Below are 15368 nucleotides of genomic sequence, written 5' to 3'. Positions count from 1 at the left end.
TCAACGCAAAAGTAAATTAGTTGTACCCAACAGTAGGTAAATATAATTATACTCAACGTTGGGTTCCCACACTTTACTACCCCTGTTGGGTGGTTTTGCTCCTCCGTTTTTGACAACATTAGAAGGAGAAAAGGAGACAAACTAGTCAAAATTAGGTAAAAGTGAACTGGCCGTTGGGTACTTTTTTCTTACCGTGTAGGCGAAAAGTCGAAACGAGTCCAGTTCTTTCTCTTCCCCTTTCCTTGAGTGGCGTGCTCTAAGAACAGAGGCATTGTGTGTATTGATGTCAGTGTGCGTTTATATCTAGACCAACAATTGAAATAGGCGGAACAACCAAACGTAAACAATGGCTTTAAACGCAAATTCCTCGAGAATCAAAGCACATCCAAGCAATCTAACACCATCATCTAATAGAGCAAACGTCCTTTATCGAATGGCTTTGTTAGTTAACGTGGGAGTGTTTTGATTCTCGAGAATGTTGTGTTTAAAGCCATTGTTTACGTTTGGTTGTTCTGCCTATTTCAATTGTTGGTCTAGATTTCTTGCTTCGTGACGCAAATGGAAAAGAGCGGACGCTCATAGATATGGAGTGTTTACGTGTAAGTCACATCTACCAGTGTATACACTTATAAGATTATGGATTTGGCCGTATGCTTGAGAACTGAATTAAGTGTGTGAGTGTGTTGAGATAGAAATTGCTTATGGAGGAAATGGTCGACACAATATCTGTACAATCTACACAACCGTATAAAGTGGACCAAACAGCGAGATAACGTGCAGATTGGAACAATGGTAAAGTCTGGAACGCGCAGAAATTAGTCAATTTCAAATTTGTGTATTTCTGTTAAAAATGCATTGAAAAAAAAACCTGGAATGCTGCTTTTGGAAGTTGAGTGTATAGAGTTCTCTACCACCGTTAGTATTAGTGAGCAGTTTCACTAATACATGTGTTTTACTGGTTGAAAATAATAAACAAACTGCTGTCAAGTCGAACACTTTGACAGCTGATTTCGTGGTTGAAAATAATAAACAAATCGATTTTACACGAATTCACTAGCAAGGTTGTGTTAGTGAGATCTTGTGTCGAGAAGTCAATAAACAATGGTTGCTATGATGAGTTTGCTCTCCAGTTTTCAAAATAACGTCCAAGCAAGAGGAAATTTTGCTCGCGCAGCAAGAGAATCCAACATTCTCACACGTCAAGTTGAAAAAATGGCTGGATGTGGCCAAATCGAACGTGACAAACGTTTTAAAAGTGTTCGGGGAGCGTCTGTTGATTGACAGGAAGCCTGGAAGCGGCGAAAATTGTAATCCGGACGTTGCAGCGACGATGAAGAAGGTGGCGGTGAAATATAAGCGGAATCCTAACCTCTTCATCCGGGACGTCGCTGGCAAGCTCAATGTCTCCCATACTACTGTGCAGCGGGCCAAAAAACGAGCCGGGTTGTCGATGTTTATGATGGTGAAGGTGGTGAACCGAGATTACAAACAAAACACGTCAGCAAAGCAGCGGTCCCGAAAGCTGTATACGAATGTGCTCACAAAGTTCGACTGTGTCGTCATAGACGACGAAACTTATGTGAAGGCGGATTTCAAGCAGCTTCCGGTACAGGAGTTTTATACCGCATCAGGAAAAGGGAAGGTGCCTGAAATGTTCAAAACCATCAAACTATCGAAGTTCCCGAAAAAATATCTCGTCTGGCAGGCCATATGCACGTGTGGTCTAAAAAGCGGCTTTTCATTACTACAGAAACCATCAATCAAAAGATCTACGTCCAGGAATGCCTGTAAAAGCGGCTGCTACCATTCCTAGAGCAACATAATAGACCTGTGCTGTTCTGGCCGGACTTGGCGAGCTGCCACTATGGGAAAAGGCAATCGAGTGGTACGATGCGAACAACGTGGTTGTGGTGCTCAATGACCACAACCCTCCCAACAGCCCAGAACTCCGCCCTATCGAACGGTATTGAGCCTTGGTCAAACGGAATCTAAAAAAAAAAACAATAAATCGCTGGAAAACGAACAGCAGTTTAAATCCAACTGACATTCACCGGCGAATAAGGTCGATGCACTGTGCAAAATTTAATGGAAGGGGTTAAGCGAAAGGCATGACAGTTGAATTGAACTAACAAAAGAAAAATAAGAAGATTGATGTGATATGAATTTTGACTTAACGATACGATTTTTTGTCGACCAATTTTTGCACGTTCCAGTCTTTAGTGCTGAAAGGCGAAAATCAACCCCCGTTGTGAAGTGGCAACTGGGACGTATCTCTGAAGTTAATGCTGGATGGCTGCTACAAACGAGCGATCTCCTAGATTTTCGTACTGCCAATCTCTGATAATTTACCATCTTCATCAAGGGAGAACTAGGTCGAAAGGCCTCCGCATACAAGTTAAGCTATGTAATGTTTGAAGATAATTTTTTTTGTGGTGTTTGAGCATAGCTCTGTGAGGTTTCGATATCTCTGACTTACAACATTCTAAAGGGGCATGTTGATATAATCAAATATAACATGTTGTATATTATCAGCCATTAAAATAAATAAATAAATTATACCATATTAAATAAAGTTGATTTATTACATGGGAATCCTATTTATTAGTATTCTATATAAATCAATTTGACTCAAAAGCCTCAAATGATATAATGTCAATAAATACTTAAAATAACAATTGATAACAAACTAAACAAACTATTAGCTGCTGGCTTCGAACGCTAGGTTTTCGCTGGCATTGTTATTGCCCTCCGTCAAGAGTGAGTTTAGCTTTCCACTGATTGGGCCGCTAGTGGACAGCCCGGACCGGATGAACATGCTGGGTACGTTCCGATCAACCGCCTTACGAGCTGGTACTGCAGCCTCACTTATAGGTTGACTGTGTTCATTGGCTCTTTCGAGGCGAGCGAAACGTTCTTTCATGTCCTTCACTTGATATTCCAGCTCAAAAGTATTCCACATGAAATCCTTTAGCACCGGCGTCATCGACTGGATGCTGAATGGTTTGAAAATAATTATATTAAGTTTTTTCTTCGCTTCGTTCGTAAAGGGTGTACTTACTGTTGTTGCATCCGGGTCATTTGCTGGTCGATTTCGTTGGAGAATTTCTTGATGCCTAGCGAACAGCTGTCACTGTTGGATTGTGCTCGAGCCACAAGGCATACCACTAGCAGTACGAAAATGTTTGCAGATACCATTTTGACTAAACGTTGACAGTGCTCTTTCGACAGGTCAAACACCAACTGATGCTGCTGACCGTTCGGGTTGGTCCTATTTAAGCCCCGTGTTTCTTTTTCTTTTCGGTGTTCGTATCCCGAGAAGCCTTCCAAAATTTCACTTCCAGTTTACTAGGGTAAGAGTCGGTATTGTCAATCACTGGTCAATTTGGTGGGAGTTTTGATTGAAGCTCGTGTGCTACCCTAGTCACTGTGGGGCCTCCCTTAGTTCAGTCCGTAAAGGCGCAGCTATGAAGCAAGGAGGTGGCTGGGTTCGAGTTCAGGTCGAAACCTTTCTCGACTTACCTGAGCATAAAGTATGATTGTACTTGCCACACTATAGTATTAATGCAAAAATGGTACTAGCTTAGAAAGATCTCAATTAACAACTGTGGAAGTGCTCAAAGAACAGTAAGTTGAGAGCCGGCGTAAAGTCCCAGTAGGGACGTAATAAAGCTAAACAAGAAATTGTGTGATATTGTATAATGCCACTGCTCTAAAACCGTATCGGTGTTGTTCCAGCAGTTGATAGATTTGGGGGTCTGCATTATATCAGGTTCATTATAATCCGGTCATCTGGTTTTGCACGAGCCGATCAGCATAAGGAACTCACAACAACTCCTTACCTAACCCAACAAACGGGAAATGAGAATTCAAAATTAGACATTTGCGAACCAGCCGCTTGTAGCTTGAATTTTGACCCATCGACCGATCGCTGTTTTTTATAATTTTGCTTTGTCTATCTCACATCTATTAGCGTGGACCCACTGCTTTGGTTGATTATCAAATTCAAAAACGTGTGGAGATTTCGAATGCAAAACAGGTTACACATTGCTAGACTGGCGATATGACATATTTAGGAACTAATACCAGGTTCATACTACAACCTATCTTGATATCGGGTTCCATACATCAAGTTTTCACTGGAAATACGTAATATGTATGACATTTGATATCCAGATACTCTATATCATGTAATATAGGTTGTAGTGTGAACGGGTTATAACACAGCTGAATAATAAGGGGGAGTGTGATCTTTGGCTCGGTTGACTTACTTAATAATAATAACTGTCGGTTAGGTGCCCCTTGTATTTGTCCATTTTTAAGTTATGAACATATTACCGAATTTGTAACCTGATATGGGTCAAGGTTCGTACTCACAAAAGGTTCTGGTTTGCACGGACTGAAATCTGAGGTGATAACGATACTTTCTTCCAAATAAATATCACTGTGAAATCGCATGGGGTAAAAATTTAGTGACATATTTACCAGCTCTGGTTGGAACTGGGTGCAAACTGAAGAATAAAAAAAAATCCCCATTAGATAGTCCATCCATTCAAATTAATTCCTTACCGTATGCTTGATTTACAAAAATGAGCTCGTAGTTAGAAATAAAATTGAATCTATGTTTGAATCAGATCAACGTTAAATTTTCCACATTTTCCAACTGCCTAGCGACGAAACTGAAACACATTACACCGGCATCATTTGCGTGAACCGGTGTGCAATGACATTTGTGCAGCAGTCAGTTGCATCTCGTGGCACCCGGCATGCTCCGTGCTTGATTGCGATGAATTTTCCCCAACCCAAAATCTCACATTCATCATCATCTCACATCGAACCCCTCTTGAATCGCGCGGTTGACCCTCCTACCATCTTTAGCAGCATCCACGGAGCAGCTGAGCGGGGTGGTTTGGTTCGGGATTCTCTCATCGGGATAATCGTCTTTATTTATGCAAAAATCGTGTGTGCATTTATATAATAATAACAGCCACTCTTGGACTGAACGCAGCGCAACGGAAAGTAGCTACACACAACATCGATCGGGATACGATTATTTACAAGAAAAATGCACTCCAGGAGGTCTCAACCAGCCCGTGCACGAGAGCAATCCAGGCTCGGTATAAAAGCACCCGGTTCGGAGCAAAGGATTCTTAGTTGTGATTGTTCATAAGTTTGAGATACACGCGAGAAAATCATACCAACAGCGAGCGCTATTGTGTGAGAATAAAGCCAAGAGATCGTACAACTTTCGGCTTCAAGGAAAATCACAAGGTGGGCAAGAATGCTTCCGTGGGCGGTTGGATTTGATGAAAGGTTCTCGTGTTTTCCGGTTGGTGGTGTGGTGGGACTGGGAGTCGTGAACGAGTGATTTATTCTTATTCGTGGATGCAAGTAGATATGTTTAATCTGATGGTTAATTGTTCCAAGGATTATTGGAAATTACGTGTGTGTTAATTAGCTGTGTGATGAAGCATATTTATCACCATGAATGCACAAAGTAGAGTGAGATGGCTAAAAGACGCCTGAGATCTATTGATGGATATGTTTTGGAGCATCTCATGTTTTGATTTTAAGAACATTTATTTTATCTTTTTCTGTGAATTTAGTTGAATGTTCAAGTGAATTAGCTTATTTGAATATCCTAAAACGCTGGCCAGACTGAGCAGTTATAACATGTTATAACGGTTGTCAAATAATTGCAACACAGAAACCACCATCAAGATTGCGCTATAACATGTTATAACTCTGTAGTCTGAACGTACTATAATGGAAGCACCCATAACGTCCAACCTCCAATAGAGATTTTTTATAAATCACAGCGCACACACTTAGAAAAATTGATGGAAATTGAGGTGCTCTGAGACTGACATATACGACCGTCAATTTTGACATAAAATTGAGTCATAATAGACGCGAAATTCAGCTCAATCAAACGTACTTTCAAACTTATCAGACTCGGAGCACTTAATTTTACATGTCATGTTTGTTTACGTCTCATCCTTTATGTCAAAGATGGATCCCGTCACGTGTAAAATTAGTTATTTCTAAATGTGCAGAAGATATAAGAATTAAACTGTGTTCAGAAACTATCTGAATGATTTCATTAAACACGGCAGCAATGGAATCGTAATATTAAAACGATGAAATGCTCCTTTATTGCATAGCTACTCAGGTTTTCTGTAATGCCCGTGTTTTTCTTTAGTCAGAGGAGCGGAGTGATGGGCATGCGTTTAGAATGAGCTTCCAAAAGAAGCTTCGTTTAGAATCTCATTAAGAAGCCTCTTCTGGAATCTTTGTTATAAGCTTCATTTAGAAACATATATAGAAACTTCTTTAAGAATCTTCTTTTTGAAGCTTATTCTATATGCATGCCCGTCGCTCCGCTCCTCTGACTGAAAAGAAAAACACAGATAGGGCAGTTAATCTGAGTAGCTACGCTGTAAAGGAGCATTTTTCCAAAGTTCAAGGAGCATTTCAGCGTTTGAATTCAAAACCATTTTCTTTCTCGAGCCTCTAATATGATAAATGCATTCTAATAGATAAATTCCCGATTTCATCTGATCGTACCCAACCGGGTAATGTACAATTCTATTACATATTTTGATTGCCATCATATAGGGGAATTTACGTATTCTCGGCAACCTAAGCAGCGACCTTCTTTCTATAGCCTTTTTCTCTAAGGAACGTACACATATGCAGTATTGGTTTGTTTACAATCTTTTGCTGCCAGCTGCTCTAACAATTTCAGTCGAAAGAATTGTCAAAAACTGTTTTGAAACGCTTTTACAAAGCTCCAATCTTCTCTAGTGAGAGCGAGTATTGTCGGCAACCAGTTTTTCTTCGGCAACCGTTCCATTTGAACTGCATGTAAATCTGCTGTTCTATTATCGGCAACTCGAAATCAGCTACAATTTGTAGTGCGTGTGCTTCATTTCAAGAAAACCTTGCTAGATTGCTTTTTCTCAGTGGTAAAAATATAGTCAAATTGATGCTGAAAGCATAAAGAATCGTTTGCATGCATTCAGCGAAGCGTTTTCGTAAGAAAATCCAGTGAAAATAGTGTTTCAATTTGTGTTGCCGAAAATAGTCTGTCATGCCGAAGCCGTCATTTCCGCTAGATATGGATTTCATTAAATATACCTAGACCTAGTTGTCGCGTTGATGGGGTGATATACGCTACTCGATTGGGTTTGGCTTTAAAAGTTCATTTGGCTCAAAATCAGTCCTTCGTGGGGTGTTTTGATCACTCGTGTGTCTTTTAACAATTCATTATAAACCAGTTATTTATTAGCTATAGGGTGACTACTGCCCATAATCGCATATCAGTCCCATATGGGTAGGAGTTCAAGCAAATATGGGACTGATATGCGATTGTGGGTAGTTTACATCTGTGCGAACTTGGCCAAATAGCACGAATTTCAGTTGCTCCTCAAATCTCATGCTGGTAGACACTGATGCGCTGTTTACATTATGCTGGTGCCATGCTTGGCATGCACAGTTTTGCACACCAACTGCTCATTTGTTAATAACTTTTCACTCAGTTGTTGAAAGTAATTGATAGATTAGGATCATAGTTTACTGTAGACATGCAAAGAGTAGGTTAATCTAATCATTTGAATCAACACCAATGAATTTCTACACTTAGAATCCATGATGTGCAGCGAGCATTTATCACTTAATTTTTGCAACGCAAAATCAAATACAGTTTATTACTAGAGTAAAAATCTCTTTTTTTTTAGTATTTATAACAAGCTTAAACTCTATTCTATCGACTGCTTCAAACAGAACTATGTTTCGTCAACTCTGTTATTTCACTAACGCTTATGAGCCAGCTGCTAGCAAAAAAGCGCACCAGTCATGCTTGGCATACACAGTTCTGCTCATTTGCTAGCAGCTGGCTCATAAGCGTTAGTGAAATAGCATTATCATTAGTGTTTACACTTATGCTAGCGCACTACCAGGTCAACTAGCAACTAGCGCGAATTTCAGTTATTCCTGAAATCGCATGCTGGTAGGTGCTGACGCCCTGTTTACATTATGCTGGCTACGTATTAGTATTGAAGTAATGAAATTGGGTTTTTAGCGGAATGCTTTAGTACAAAAAAGGTTATCTCCCATTTAATTCCACTTAATTAATTTTGGTATCCATGACAGATACGTATTTCGACTACAATGTGCAGTCTTTATCAGTGTCATTCCCACTAAAGAACTTATCAAAATACAGGGTTTTTTGGTTCCGGGTTTTACATATTTTCAGGGTAGATAGGGCTCCTAAAGTTATGAAAAAATCCCCATGAAACATAGGGTCGGAAATGACTGCTAACTGCTACTGAGTTCTTAAGGTGGTATGGTTCAGCGTCCACAAATCATAGGCACTTTCACTGCCACTTCGAGTTTTCTAGGGAGTTAATCTCGGGCACTGTTGCGATTTGAGGCACTAAATTATCATCACAGTTTTGTTATTGTATGTTTTCCGGTAGCAGATAATGGACTCCTGGAAAAAGCGAAGTGGAACCAGAGCCCAAGGTTCTGGATCGTATCACCTTAAAACAATTTCTATGTAAAGATCCCTTCAGACCGATCGCGTTTGTCATAGTGGTCTTTGGTTTTTTGTTCATGATTCCGTTATAAAAAATCTGGGACTTTGAACAGTTATCTGAAGTCTATGACTTGGAAAATTGGTAACTACACTGCAATGCTCATTTCTGTTTACAAACTTTGTAAACATATCAAACAGAAATGAATAAATAGTGTATTACTGAATTATAAGTGGGGATGGGTGGCATTCACTAGCCCGAGAATACCCTCCACATGCTAGCCTCTTCACCAACCATACTACATACCATCAGTACATACTTATCAAGCCAGTAATTTTTACCGAGTTTTCGAATTGCGGAACTCTTTGGTAAAATTTAAAAAAATCTGTGAGAAATTCAAAGTTGAGAAAATGTGTTACGAAATTTTACAGACTAACTTCTGTTAACCCCGTGCAGTGATGAAAAATAAAAAAAAAAAAACGATTTTATCCAATCTCTACGAATAACAGTCATTTGAATTTTAACCGAATCAGTAATCCAAAAATCCAGTAAAAATACTAACTCCTGTAAAAAAATCTAAGTGTGTATACAGAAGCAGCGGAGCTTTACACTCCTCCATCAAAACAGCACCGCAGCTGAGCTGCGAGTGCTATGAAATAAAAAGGTCATCGACTTATTGGCGTTGACGGCACCGTCGAAAAATTTGCTCTTCCAGCAAATATAGACAGTTTCTTATGGGAATTTTCGGTGGAGTGAAAGGATAGTACAAAGTCCGCCATGTTTCACGCACAGTCTGACGTTTGCTTATGGATTTTCTCATAGGAGTAAAGAGTTACAGAGTCGCCGTCAACGCCAATTACCACTACCTACTTCTCTCCCTTCCGCTCTTAGAATTCGCCGATTCGGTGTCTCTCGTTGTGTTTTCTGCTGAGACTGAGCAATATTCGATACCGCGAAACATCTCCGCAGTTATGTTTTCTTTCGGCGCAGGAGATGTGCGGTAATCAAAAGTTAAGAATGTATCTAAACATTTACAATAACATACTACCAAATTTTCATGTGCGTAGTCCACTGCAACAGCCGAACGTACGAACGAATAGGGTGACTATAGCGCATTTTATGAAAACGTCACAAGATTTTATGGCTGTTTTAAATCAATAATTACGAAGAAACCATAAAGCCTACAAGGTTACTACCAAAGGCACAAATCTAGGGAACTGCATGGAAATTGTTTTGTAGAACAACTAAATAAACAGAAATGAAAATTTTCAACTTAAAAAATTGAAGTTTGAACCAGTTTTTTTGGTACTTTCAACTAGAGTCGGTGTATAATGAGTCACGCCAAGAGAAAAACAGTTGAACTCGCATCACGGTTTTCGAAAGATTCCCTTTCTTTTAACTTGGCAACAGAGGACTTCTGCATCAACTTCAAACGACTTTTAGCGAGGAAAAAAATTAACGGCTGTAGTAAATCATTATATCAGTGATTTTGTCGAATTATCTTAAATAAAAATAGTAGAAATTGTCATTACTGATCATTACAAAACGTATCGCATGACAAATGTAATGCTCACTGTGTGTATATGACCATTTCTTCGATTATATTTTATATTGATTTGCAGTACCTTTCGTGGACCTTTCATAGCATCGTAATGCTTGTTTACTTTGCACGATAGGTAGCCGGTTTGACAGCTCAATAGGTAGACTTGGCTTCACTCTTGGCGTGACTCATTATACACCGACTCTACTTTCAACATACTTTTCAATTTTAATGTATCATAATTAACTTTAATCGAGTTCTTTTTCAAAGAGCATTGATAGCTAAGACTTTAATCTTTCATTTGCTATGTTGAAATTCGAAAACCACATTAAGATTAAAAAATATAGCTAACCAAAGTTGGCAATACAAAAAAATATAAAATGTTGAATAACTCACTTAGCAGTCATTTCCGACCCTATGTTTCATGGGGATTTTTTTCATAACTTTAGGAGCCCTATCTACCCTGATAATATGTAAAACCCGGAACCAAACACCCTGTATAACCCCCCTAAGTACTCATCCTCTAGGTAAACAAGTCAAGATCACAGGTATAAAAATGAAACTAAATTTTGCTGAAATCGACTTGAATTTTTCATCCTACTTCGTCTATCTTTTGAGATTTCCTTGTCATAAATTTGGCTTTTATTAACTATGAGGAACCATCTTTTAAGCTCTATTTGTAAACAGAGTAATTGGAGAGTTTATGATGCACTTTAAAAAGCCTAATAAGCAACAATAAATGCGTTTTGCTCTAATGCAAAACCTAATGGTTTTATGGTTGCTTTTATAATGATAGAACACATTTATAAAGTATTTTATCAAGACATTAATAAGCATTTGCTAATGCCGTTTATGCTTGAATTACAGAACAGTTTTAAGGAGGGTTCGAGAACTGTTTTAAATTTATTTTTAAAACAAGACAGTTTTTGACTTTCTTGCCAGACTATAAAAAGTTTTTTTAAAACAGCAAAAAACTGATTTTTTAAGCAGGAATGTTTTACACTTTGAAATACTATATTTAAACGAAATGGATTGTTAATTGCCGTTATAAAACCATCATAAATCAGAGTGGATGCTAAATGGCTACTGAATTGTTACTTGGGTGCAACTACTTGTTCTGACTGTTCTAATGTGCCATTAAAAGTTATGGACCGCGGTTTGCAATTACTAGGTTTTAATAAAGATTTCAAAATTTTCCATTACTCTTTGCTGTTGTTTTGATGCTGATCAATCTTCCTTTGAACATATTCACAACGAGTTTTCTTTATCGATTGTAAATACTTATTACGCAAGATTGTCTACCTATTCCAATGATTGTCATTATTTGATCTACAAAACGTTTTGTACCATGTGTCCCTCTTCCGTTTAAGACGCAAAAGATCCAAATTGTACCAGCTGAATATTTATCACAGCACTGCGAAGTACACTATAAAGTTTGCCATTACAAATACCGCCATATTTTGTGTACATCACGCATACGATCACGCTGATTCAAAAATATTTTTCGTTGAATTAATCGAATAATATACTTCAATTTATATTAAACATCTATTAGGCCCTGAGTCAAAAATATATCGAGTTGAATTTAAAAATAATGTCTCTGCTTTCATGGCAACCGAAGCAAATGTTGGTCCCTTTTCCTCCAACAATCAACAAGAAGATACACACTCATTTTTTATTGCTGGAAACCAGCAAAATTTTGCAGGATTTTGCCGAGCTGGAAAGCCAGCAATCCTTCCAGCAAAATAAATTTTGCTGGTTTTCCAGCAAATCTTTTTTGACAGAAGGTTGCTGGCGGTTACTGGTTATCACCAGTATTGTCGATCGTTCAGCAATTATAAACGCACGTTTTTCTCACTTTATTAAACAAAATAATGCAAAACGAATGAGAACTCATTTAAAAACTATTTTATTCAGTTCATATCTGCCCTTAAGCACTAAACGTTCAAATATATCCAAGATCATCTCTACTAGCACCGGATGATAATTTTTCCGAAAGAATCTTTTCCACCGGAATAACCTAAAATTAAACACAACCTGCTAAGAGATAATATTTCCTTCAATGTATTCCCGTCTTACCGTTATTGTTACGAACAATAGTGAACTTCTTCAATCAGAAACCAGGAATTCTTAATACAATACATTTTTGGTGAATTTTGCGGTCGTCAAACTAATGAGAAAAATCACAAGTCTTTTTGACAGTTTATGATTTGCTGGTTTCCAGCAAAAAACTGATTTACTGGGTTTTCAGTAATTCAAAAGGTGTTTGCTGTTGTTTCAGCAAAAATCGTATTGCTGGATCATTTTCAGCAAACCATTTTGCTGGAATATGAAAACAAAATTTGGTGTGAGCTGAGTGCACTGAGGCAAAAGAACGAAAGAATTCCACAATAACCACTTAGGGGCTGTTCATTAACTACGTAGACAGTTTTTTTTGGGAATTTTGCCCCTCTCCTTCCCTTGCGTAGAAAATTGTCCAGACACATTTTTTTTTAATTTGTGTGGGCAGTGGATAATTGCCAAACTTCCTCCCTCCTCTACTCGTCTTTCAACGCTCGGGGTAATTAGATTGTAAAAGGCGTATAAGAGCTACATCATGTTTCACGAAAATCATTCATAAGTTTGGCATATGAAATTCAAATGTGTCGTTCAAAAGTCGAGCCTTATGAAATTCTTAAGTTTAATTGCCCCAGTTTGGTTAGCACACGAGACAGACATGAAAATGAACTGGGTTCAAGACTCGTTGAATTCGTACAGTATTTATTTTTTTTATTTTTTATATTTCTGTAATAGCTCAATAGGATATTGTTATTGTGAAGCTCAAAAACTCTGTTATTCATGAGATATGTCAATAGCTTACTTTGCTATTACTCGGTTATTAGTCCATAGGTTTTCGGATATTATTTTTGATATTTTTCATCTCATATCGATCAAATCAATAGCAGAAATAGTTCTTTAGATTTACTATTTGTGATATAAAAATATGCTATAAAATATCTTACCAATTTTATTATACTCGAGATACACTTTGACGATTAATTTCATTGATTTACTGGTTAATATTTCAATATCAATAAAATTGTCAGCACTGGAAACAATCACACATTGGCTAGAGTACAAGTATCGTTGGAGTGGGCGACCCCGGCGTAGTGGTTAGCATCCATACCTCTCACGTCAAAGTCACGAGTTCAAATCTCACCCCCGGACAAGTCACGAATGACCCAAAAGCGTTAAAGTGACTATAATAAAAAAAGTCTCGTTGGAACCATGCTGATGTTTGTTTTTATAATTACTCATTTTGCAAATGGTTTGATAGTAGGTTTGATATTTCAACAACTAATTTTGCCATTAAAACTTGCTATTGGTTTGATATCCTCTTCTAATCGGGTAGGTACGCATAGCTTAAAGACATTCAAGTAGATAATGTTTTTATCATGTACAAAAGGGTCTGACTATTGATGCAATTACCTTATGCCCTTATTCCCCATTGAAACAATCACAAAATTATGTTATATTCGTTTCAAACACCACTGCACGGCAAATGAGAACAACCCAAATTTGAGTTAAGTATACTCATAATCGCCAAAAGTGCAGGAACTCAGTGATGAGTAAATTTGCCTCATGTTTTTCTGTGGAAAACCTAAAAAAACTGCCGGAAAATGAGGAAGTTTGACGAAAATTTTACTTGGCTTAGTAGTATCAATAGACTGAATGAATCCATTCTTTACTTTTTTCATATTCGGGAATCTGTTACTGGAAAAAACCTGGAAAAAAACCTCGAAAAACATGAGGCAAATTTACTCATCGCAGAGTTCCTGCACTTTATGTGATTTATGAGTGAGCTAAACTCAAATTTGGGTCGATCTCATTCGCCGTGTGTATTAACCGTAATTCTATGTCAATGCCCAGCAGTATCGCCTCCTTCCACGTCTGCTTGACAAGCATTAGGACTACATTTTATTATTATGCAAACACCATTTAGTAATGGCACGCAATTTTCCACTAGCCAGAACCATTTTCCAAAACATGCTATTTCACTTCCCTTTTCACGCCGGGATTCCCTGTCACTACACTCGTTATCAATTATCGACGACACGGAGGACTACTACTACTACTGTCGAATGGCACCATTTCCCGGTTTCTCCTTGGAAGATTGATCTCTCTCTATATATATACATTGTACAACATCCTAGACTTGTCCGGTAGAAGCCTTTCATGCTTCAAGTCAAGGCCTTGAATTTTACTTGTAATAGTTAAAACGCGTGTGTACTTGATGGATCTGCATTAGCCTGATGTTTACAAGAGCGTCTTCTTTTCATAATCCTATCTTATGTTTTCTGATTGCAGCCGCAACTGTTCCAGGCCTAAAAAAAGAAACGCCACTGTCGCCGACGACAACGATGATGAATCCCACCACAGCCACCGTCCTGCTGGGGCTGGCTATAACAGTGCTCTGTTTGGTTCATGTGATAGATTGTGGCGTAATGGATAGGGTAGGTGTCACGTGATTTTTCCCCCATTTGCTCACAAACTGACTCTCACCCCTTTTATCTCGCTCATACACACACATTGCAAAACGTCAGGAACCACGTGCCTACAAGCAGTACAACACCGAACCATCGCCGGAGAAGCGACCGTTTTGCAACGCATTCACCGGATGTGGCAAGAAGCGTTCCAGCGTGGTGCCCGTGACGCCGGTTAACATGATACACAGACACCAGGCTACCACGTCGGAGCAGAACCGAGCGAAGGTGACGGAGGGATTCGACCCCAACGAAGACTCGCTGTCCAATCTGATTGACCTGAACACGGAACCCGCCGTCGAGGACCTCATGAGACAGATCATGTCCGAAGCGAAACTCTGGGAGGCCATTCAGGAAGCCAATCGGGAAATCTACCTGCAGAAACAGGGACAGAAGTCGGAATCGAACTCGTTTCCAATTTCGTTCAGCACGCAGTAAAAGGGGGTTGTTTGTCGGGGTTTTAGATTAGGGTACGGTTTAACGTAGCTCACAGGCGCAAAAACTTAATAATATACTCCTTTGATTGAAACTCGCTCGCATTGAGAGAATGGAAACGGTTGCTGTCCAGAATCACTCTTGCTCCAATGAAATTCCTGTTGCCAAAGATTACCGCAGTTATCATGTGTCTATTTTTCGCTTAAGAATTATGGAACAGTTTTAGGATTAAGGTCAATGTAAATAATGCTAAAAGAGAGGTGAAGTTTTACAAATTTCCACTTGAGATTGTTGCAATAAATTTCGAATATTAACAGTGTAAGAGGAGCTTTTCTT

General features: G+C 38.7%; 1 protein-coding gene across 1 annotated transcript; it reads left to right on the top strand.

Moving 5' to 3' along the window:
* Positions 1–14459: 14459 nt before the first annotated feature.
* Positions 14460–15354, top strand: CCAP (Crustacean cardioactive peptide). Its single transcript, XM_065224500.1, has 2 exons — positions 14460–14567; positions 14658–15354. Exons 1-2 carry the CDS (start codon positions 14475–14477, stop codon positions 15033–15035), a joined length of 471 nt encoding a protein of 156 aa, XP_065080572.1. The 5' UTR covers positions 14460–14474; the 3' UTR covers positions 15036–15354.
* Positions 15355–15368: the final 14 nt, after the last annotated feature.

This window comes from Ochlerotatus camptorhynchus, unplaced genomic scaffold, assembly GCF_037179485.1.
Source record: "Ochlerotatus camptorhynchus isolate MF236.1 unplaced genomic scaffold, CSIRO-AGI_Acam_v1.1 ptg000211l, whole genome shotgun sequence".
In the NCBI taxonomy this organism is placed as follows: Eukaryota; Metazoa; Arthropoda; class Insecta; order Diptera; family Culicidae; genus Ochlerotatus; species Ochlerotatus camptorhynchus.
This window is presented reverse-complemented; position numbering and strand designations above follow the sequence as displayed.